The sequence below is a fragment of the Vigna angularis genome, chromosome 7, assembly GCF_016808095.1.
Source record: "Vigna angularis cultivar LongXiaoDou No.4 chromosome 7, ASM1680809v1, whole genome shotgun sequence".
NCBI lineage: Eukaryota > Viridiplantae > Streptophyta > Magnoliopsida > Fabales > Fabaceae > Vigna > Vigna angularis.
Window position 1 is genome coordinate 19,674,353 of NC_068976.1, and position 7,788 is coordinate 19,682,140.

The window sequence follows — 7,788 nt, forward strand, 5'->3', positions numbered from 1 at the left end:
TACGATTGTAGGTACATGTATATCTTGTTATCTTAAAAATGTTTGATTTATTGAATGTTTATTAAAATGTTATCTTCAACTGTGTATTTTGTCTGTGAGTGTGCCTGCGATCATTATATAATGTATGTTATACGGAAGCTCGTATAAAAATGCAGATTTTGTGCAAAGACTTCAGAGGATGCGTTACAAGAGGAGAGTAGAAGTTTTGAGGGAATTATATTTCGTTTTTAAAAGGAGTTTCAAGCTTTATGTATGTTTATTAAATCAAAGTGAACATACAGGTTGTAAAGATTTATTTAATCTTTAGTTTATATGGAATCAATTTAAATAAAAAAAAAATCTTATGAATTGAATAATAAAATTTGAAATTGTGATAACTTTATATTCGAAAAAGTTTGTTTATGACCCAATTCAAAAAAAAAAATCATTAACGCTTTTAGTGACATTCAAACTAGGGACGTTACACTTAAATGACATAAATGGAGTGGGTTTCAATGGTGGAAATGGAGGTCCTTTAGCGACACCGACGGACATGAAGGCTTCAACGACATCTCAACTAAGAAGGCACAGCGGAGGAAAAACTTGTTGCAGTCAAGGTAGAGCCTATGGCGCTCACAAAACTACATGACTTTCGTGTTGCAAAAATGAAATTGGCCAAGGAGAAAGTTTCAAAAATTAATCCTAGGTAGGGTTTTAGGCTTTGGTTATTAATAAAACCAAAACATAACACTTAATAGGCTTAAATTTTATTAAAACTCGAAGTCTAATCCTCATAACTTAGTGACAATCTTGTAATTTTTCTTCAACATTTAAGTTTCTATTCTATACCTAATGTAGCATACAGGCTTTATGACTTCGATTCTCCAAAAATTCAATCCTAGGTCTTTATGTTAAGTTAAAATTATTTTTATAAAAATGATATTTTTAGAAAATTTTATAGTTTATTTTTATTACAGTGACTCTCAAACAATGATTTCTTTATTATGTTAATAATGCATTCTTTAATAATGATTTGCAAGAAGAAATTTATATAGAACAACCTCTCAATTTGTTGTTCAGGAAACTCTCTCGGGTTGGTATTTCGTTTTTATGTCGTCTTGCAAATTATTAACAATTTAATGTCACTTGAGTGCAAAAACAAATATTTTCACTATATTAATAACAAGTTTGGTACATAAGATACGTATACACTAACTTGTTATTATTTTGAACTTAATTCATATTTTTTTATTATAAATAAAAGATATATTCAACACAAACGATTGATTCGATATATAGTTTTTACTATTAAATATAATATCTTTATTTGATATTTATTTAACACTTACTGTATCTTTATTTTTCTTCTTTTACTATAAAATCCAAACATATAATACCAGTTTAAAACCCAAAATTGTCACTAGTGCAGAATTGATCTTTAACGTCACCCCATAGATGTCCGTCCACCAAAACCCCAACGTAAATGATTGACTGGTGACATAAATGTAAATAATTGAGTGTGGAGACGTCCGTCCTAGAGGGGGCCGGACGTCTATACTATAGTAGACGTCCGACCCCTCTAACGGACGTTCAAAAGCCTGACGGGAGAGTTAATGATTCGGCCTTTTGAACGTCCGTCCTGGAGGGGGACGGACGTTCAAGGGCTGACAGGGTAGTTGAACCCATCAGTCTCTTGAACGTCCGTCCTGGAGGGGGATGTACGTCTATATATAGTGAACGTCCGTCCCCTTCCAGGACGGACGTTCAAGAGGCTGACGGGTTGAACTACTCTGTCAGCCTCTTGAACGTCCGTCTTGGAGGGGGACGGACGTTTACTATATATAGACGTTCGTCCCCCTCCAGGACGGACGTTCAAGAGACTGATGGGTTCAACTACCCTGTCAGCCCTTGAACGTCCGTCCTAGAGGGGGACGGACGTCTATATATAGTAAACGTCCGTCCCCCTCCAGGACAGACGTTCAAGAGACTGACAGGGTAGTTCAACCCGTCAGCCCTTGAACGTCCGTCCTGGAGGGGGCCGGACGTCTACTATATATAGACGTCCGTCCCCCGCCACAACGGACGTTCAAAAGACCTTTAAAATAAGGACATACACACCAAAACGCGAACCCGCGAGGAGTTATGCGAACCCGTGAGAGTTCCCTCTGCGCCTTGCATTTCCAAGTTGGTTTTTATCTGTTTTGGACCATTTAATCTTACTTTTATTCCGATTAAATTGTTCAGTGATGAAATATCTTTCATTTGGACCGATTAAAAATCATTTTCGGTGCATTTTGGTGCAGTTTGTTGCGTGTTCTTGGGTGGCGTTTTTTGGCCTACGTTTTAGGTCGTTTACTCCTCCATCTTCCTCCATTTTCATTTCGAATCTACTCTTCAGACGTGTTGCAGTGCACAAACAAACGTCCAAACCCTGTAATCCTAAATAACCCTAAATAACTCGTAAATAACCCTAAATAACCCGTCTAATAAAGCCCTTTTTGCAGTAGTGTATAGACGTCCGAGAGGTTCACAGCGAACGCCTATATAAACATCCGGCCTGACATAGCGGACGTCTATATAAACGTCCGTCCTGGCACAACGGATGTTTATATAAACGTCCGTCCTGGCACAACGGACGTTTATATAAACGTCCGTCCTGGCACAACGAACGTCTACATAACGTCACCCACATAGACGTCCGACCTCCCCCGGACGTCAAAAGGCCCACAGAACGGACGTCTATAGCCCGTTCTGCACTAGTGTGTTAGCTCCTACATAGTATTTATAATTAAGTTTATTCTGTTCAACAAGTTCAGTAACCAACTTTTATTTCTTAAATAATTAGAATCAAATCAATATATTTAGTTTTGTTTAAAATGCTACCATTATATATAGGTTAACCGATGAAAAATAAATCAATAATATTGAAAAAAATAAAAATACTAGGAAAAGATATAAAATGTATCTGAAAAGCTTAAAAGAATAACATTTCATTTGCAGTAAAGATTATAGGAAAGAATAAAATATATGAAGAGTGAAACAATGTGGTGGGTTTATTTTTGGATAATTATTAGTTAAAAAATAAAAAATAAAAGTATTTGATAAAAAATGAGATATGTTGTTGCGATAACTGTTGGTAGTTGGAATATTAAAGCGAAGTCCCATTTTTTTGGGCATTGACTCGAAGTCAATTCCGTTTTTGTGGATAAGATAGAGACTACAATAAATTTGAAGAAGGAAATCAAACCTATAGGCCCCATTTTTATCAAAATGACTCCAACAAGTCAATTCCATTGACAATGCTGCCACAATATTAGAAGCTGAGCCATGTTTTGTTTAGAAGCCACGATCAAACATTAATATGATCACAATCAAAGAACTCCATCTCCCCATTTTAATTTTGCTATAAATGCTCATCTTTGATTACTTAGCCGTATGCACCTTTTTCCTTTAAAGTAAATCCCAGCGAACACTTGCACTTAAACAGAGTTAGATATGGAGTCATGGGTGGGGTGGTTGCTTCTTCTATGTTTCCATATGTTCTTCTTTCACTTCTCATTCTCCCATTCCTTATGTCATCCTCACGATAATATTGCCTTGCTTCAATTCAAAAACTCTGACACTCGTTCTTTTGGGTTAGACACCTCTCCCACTTATGATGATGTCACTTATGCTTTTTTCACGTATGCTGAATGCAGTGATATGGATCCAAAGACAGCAACATGGGAAAATGGAACAGATTGTTGCTCATGGGTTGGCGTTACTTGCCACCCTATTTCTGGTCGTGTCATAGGTCTCGATGTCTCATGCAGTGGTCTTTACGGTAAAATCCTTACCTTTTTCTATTTTTCTCATCTTCAATCACTTAATCTTGCTTTCAATTATATTGACTTTCAATTTTCATCTCTCTTTGGTGGTTTTATGAGTCTCACACACTTCAATTTGTCTTGTTTCTTTGAAGGTGAAATTCCTTCTCAAATCTCACAACTTTCTAAATTAGAATCACTTGATCTCTCTCATAATCTCCGGTTAAGGTGGAAAGAAAGAAGTTGGAAGAAGTTCATCCAAAATGCAACATTTTTAAAGGAGCTAATTTTGGATGATGTAGATATGACTCAAAGTTCAATGAGACCACTCAATCAGTCTACCTCTTTAGTTAGTCTTAGTCTCAGTAGAACTAGAGTATGGGGAAACTTGAAAAGTGACATCTTATGCTTTCCAAAACTTGAACAATTCCACTTGTCAGATAATAGTTACAGTCTCAATGGTCAGCATCTTCCCAGCTTGAGTTGTAGTGCTGCTTCTCTCACTATATTGGATCTTTCATATAATTATTTTGAGGGATCAATCCCAATCTCTTTCTCCAACTTCACGCATCTTACTGTCCTTGATCTCTCACATAACGTCTATCTCAACGGTTCAATTCCCTCCTCCCTCTTAACCTTTCCGAGTCTAACTTTTCTAGATCTTGGATTCAATCAATTCAGTGGCCAAATCCCAAATGTTTTTCTCCAATCAAACAATTTTAAAACACTATATTTGAGTCATAACAATGTAGAAGGTGAGCTACCATCAACACTTTCAAATCTTCAACATCTCATTCACTTGGATCTTTCATTGAATAAATTGAGTGGTCAAATTCCATTGTCAATTCTAAATTTTCAATATCTTGTTTCCTTAGATCTTTCACATAATAGATTGGAGGGTCCTCTGCCTAACAAAATAAAAAGTCTTTCAAACCTAACTCGGTTATACTTCAATGACAACTTACTAAATGAAACAATCCCAGTTTGGTGTTTATCTTTGCCATCTTTGCTAGAACTAGATCTATCAGATAATCAGTTCACAGGACATATTAGTGCTATCGTGTCACAGTCTTTTGAGTTTCTGTATTTGTGCAACAATAAGCTACAGGGCAATATTCCAACATCAATCTTCACTCTTGTAAATCTTCGCCAATTAAGTTTATCATCAAACAACTTTAGTGGTTTTCACAACGTCAATTACAATTTCCCTAAGTTAGAGAGATTGTATTTATCTTCTTTAGGTCTAACTGAATTTCCAAAAATTGTAGGAAAAGTTCCAATGTTGAGAGACCTTGATCTATCCAACAACAAATTGAATGGAACAGTTCCCAAGTGGTTACATGAAATGGATTCATTATCTTTTTTGAACCTATCCCAAAACTTGTTGACAACTCCAATCAAGCAATTCTTAAGGAACTACAAACTCCAATTCCTTGATCTTAGTTTCAATTTACTCACTGGTGACATCTCTTCCTCCATTTGTAATGTAAGTTCCCTTAATGTTCTCCTCTTGTCTCACAATAAGTTGGTAGGTGTCATTCCACCATGCCTTGCAAACTTATCTTCCCTTTCTATTTTGGATTTACAAAGGAACGAACTAAATGGCACATTACCAAGTAGTTTCTCAATGAATAGTCTTCTCAGCGTTATAAATCTCAATGACAACAATTTAGAAGGTATTTTGCCAAAATCTTTGTCCAATTGTATACTATTGGAGATCTTGAATCTTGCCAACAATCAAATAGAGGACAAATTTCCTGACTGGCTTCAAACTCTACCAATGTTGAAAGTACTAGTATTGCGTGCCAACAAATTATACGGTCATATTCCAAGTAAGATGAAACATGGATTTTCAAGTTTACTTATTTTTGATATCTCATCCAACTACTTCAATGGTTCAATACCCAAAAGCTATATACAAAATTTTCAAGCCATGAAGAACGTTATTCGTTACACAGTGGACGAGCTATACATGCAACCTTTCAATAATGCATCTATAAATGATTTTGCAACTGTAACTGAATTTGCAACCATAACAACAAAAGCCATAACTATGGCATTCAAAAAAATTCCAAAAAACTTTATGACCATTGATTTATCCAGAAACAAATTTGAAGGAGAGATTCCATACGTGATTGGAGAGCTTCATGCTCTTAAAGGACTCAACTTTTCCCATAATAGACTGAGTGGTTATATTCCCCAATCCATTGGAAATTTGACAAATTTGGAATCATTGGATCTCTCCTCAAATATGGTCATGGGTAGGATACCCACAGAATTAACTAATTTGAACTTTCTTGAAGTCCTGAATCTTTCCTATAATCATCTTGTTGGAAAAATACCTGAAGGAAAACAGTTCAACACTTTTGAAAATAACTCCTACATTGGAAACTTAGGACTATGTGCGTTCCCATTGTCAAAGAAGTGCAACAACACTAAACAACAATCTCCATCTTCTCTGAACTTCTGGCGAGAAGAGGGATTTGAATTTGGATGGGAAGCAGTTGTTATAGGATATGGATGTGGAATAATATTTGGAATTGGCCTTGGAATTTTTGTATTATTCATTGGAAAGCCTGAATGGCTTGTGAAAATGGTCGGAGGTGGTCTTCGTAAAAAGATGAGAAGAAGGTGAAATATATGAAGTAGTGAAAAGTGACCGAATAAATGAGTGGATATGTGGCATGACTGCAAAAAGTTTCATGCACTTGTTCTTGTTCACACCATGTTGTATGGAAGATTTGATCAATGTTTAGATGTACAATAAATGTATTCTACTTTTGTTGTCATATATTTCAAATTTTATTTGAGATGAATGGACTCATTTAATCAAGTCATAATATTGAGATAATAACACATACCAAATTTTAAAATAAACAATAAAAAAATTAAACTAATTTATCAAAAACACCTTATAATTGATCATTATGAAACATAACAAAAAAAAGAAATAATGCAATTCACATTGTGTGTGTGTTTTGACCCTACCCGAAAAGAATTATGAATTTAATACTAATTAATAAGAATTATGAATTTAATACTAATTATTAAAATATAATTAAGATAGAAGACAACAAATTAGAACGTGGGGTCGTGGGGCACATATTATTGGGATTTACAATTTATTTTTGTACCATTTTAACCTTTTAATTTTCTGTAGTTTCTAATCAAAATTTTAATAGACATAAACTTTTAATTATTTTTTGATAAATTATTTATTCATTCAACATTTAGATAATATAAATCCTGGAATGACAAACCTACTCATATTTAAGTTGTTTTCCTAGTACATCAACTCGTTTGGTCAAAAAGTTTCACAAATAACTATATTGGCTATAAAATTTATTTAGTCTCCTAAAATCTCATAGCTAACAAAACATAGATGTATTTATTAATGAGAATATTCACAAAATAGAGTAAAATTTTATGTTATATTTGAGAAACTGTAAAACCATTCCATCAAAGAGTATGCATTTCATAGCATTCTGAAATCCTAACTACTTTATCATCCCTTTAAATGTCAACATAACAAAAAAAAAGAGACAAAAAAAAGAGTCATGAAACTGGAGGAAATGATTTTCAAAACAAACAACAAATAATCTTCGGGGTTAAATATGTTTTTAGTCCCTAAACTATCAAACGAATTTGTTTTTAGTCCCTCTTTCAAACTATAGTACATTTTGATCATTCTCCTTAAGAAAGCCGTAATTTTTCGTCCTCAAAAACTAACGGCGTTAAAAAAAACTGAGCTGGCTAACGGTTTCGCCACATCATTCTTTCTTTTTCTGACACTGAATTGGGCGTAGCGAGATGCTGTCGTGGTCTTTGGGTTTCTGCTATGGTGAATCTGATTTCTGGGTTTTCTATTCTTTCTGTATAGGTTCGCACTAGGGTTTCTTTGCAGGTTGATGGTGAAAGACTCTTGCGGTAATGGTCACAGAGGTGCGACTTAGGGTTTCTGCGTGATTGGGACTAGCTTGCACAAGGATGGTTTAAGATGGCA

At 34.8% G+C, this 7,788-nt stretch overlaps 1 protein-coding gene across 2 annotated transcripts; it reads left to right on the plus strand.

Annotated features, from left to right (window-relative positions):
• The first annotated feature begins 3,380 nt into the window (after positions 1-3,380).
• Positions 3,381-6,597, plus strand: LOC108318728 (receptor-like protein 9DC3). Of its 2 annotated transcripts, none has more exons than XM_052880406.1 (2): positions 3,381-3,802; positions 3,941-6,597. In XM_052880406.1, exons 1-2 carry the CDS (start codon positions 3,475-3,477, stop codon positions 6,418-6,420), a joined length of 2,808 nt encoding a protein of 935 aa, XP_052736366.1. In that variant the 5' UTR covers positions 3,381-3,474; the 3' UTR covers positions 6,421-6,597. The 2 variants fall into 2 exon arrangements, with proteins under 2 accessions (XP_052736366.1, XP_052736367.1); XM_052880407.1 differs by having other exon boundaries at positions 3,395-3,802; positions 5,054-6,597.
• Positions 6,598-7,788: the final 1,191 nt, after the last annotated feature.

Excerpts from the sequence above, each read along its gene's own strand:
- LOC108318728 (XM_052880406.1), top strand. The coding sequence starts at position 3,475 with ATGGAGTCATGGGTGGGGTGGTTGCTTCTTCTATGTTTCCATATGTTC. Across the intron at positions 3,803-3,940 it reads CTCATGCAGTGGTCTTTACG|GTGAAATTCCTTCTCAAATC; the intron begins GTAAAATCCTTA and ends GTTTCTTTGAAG.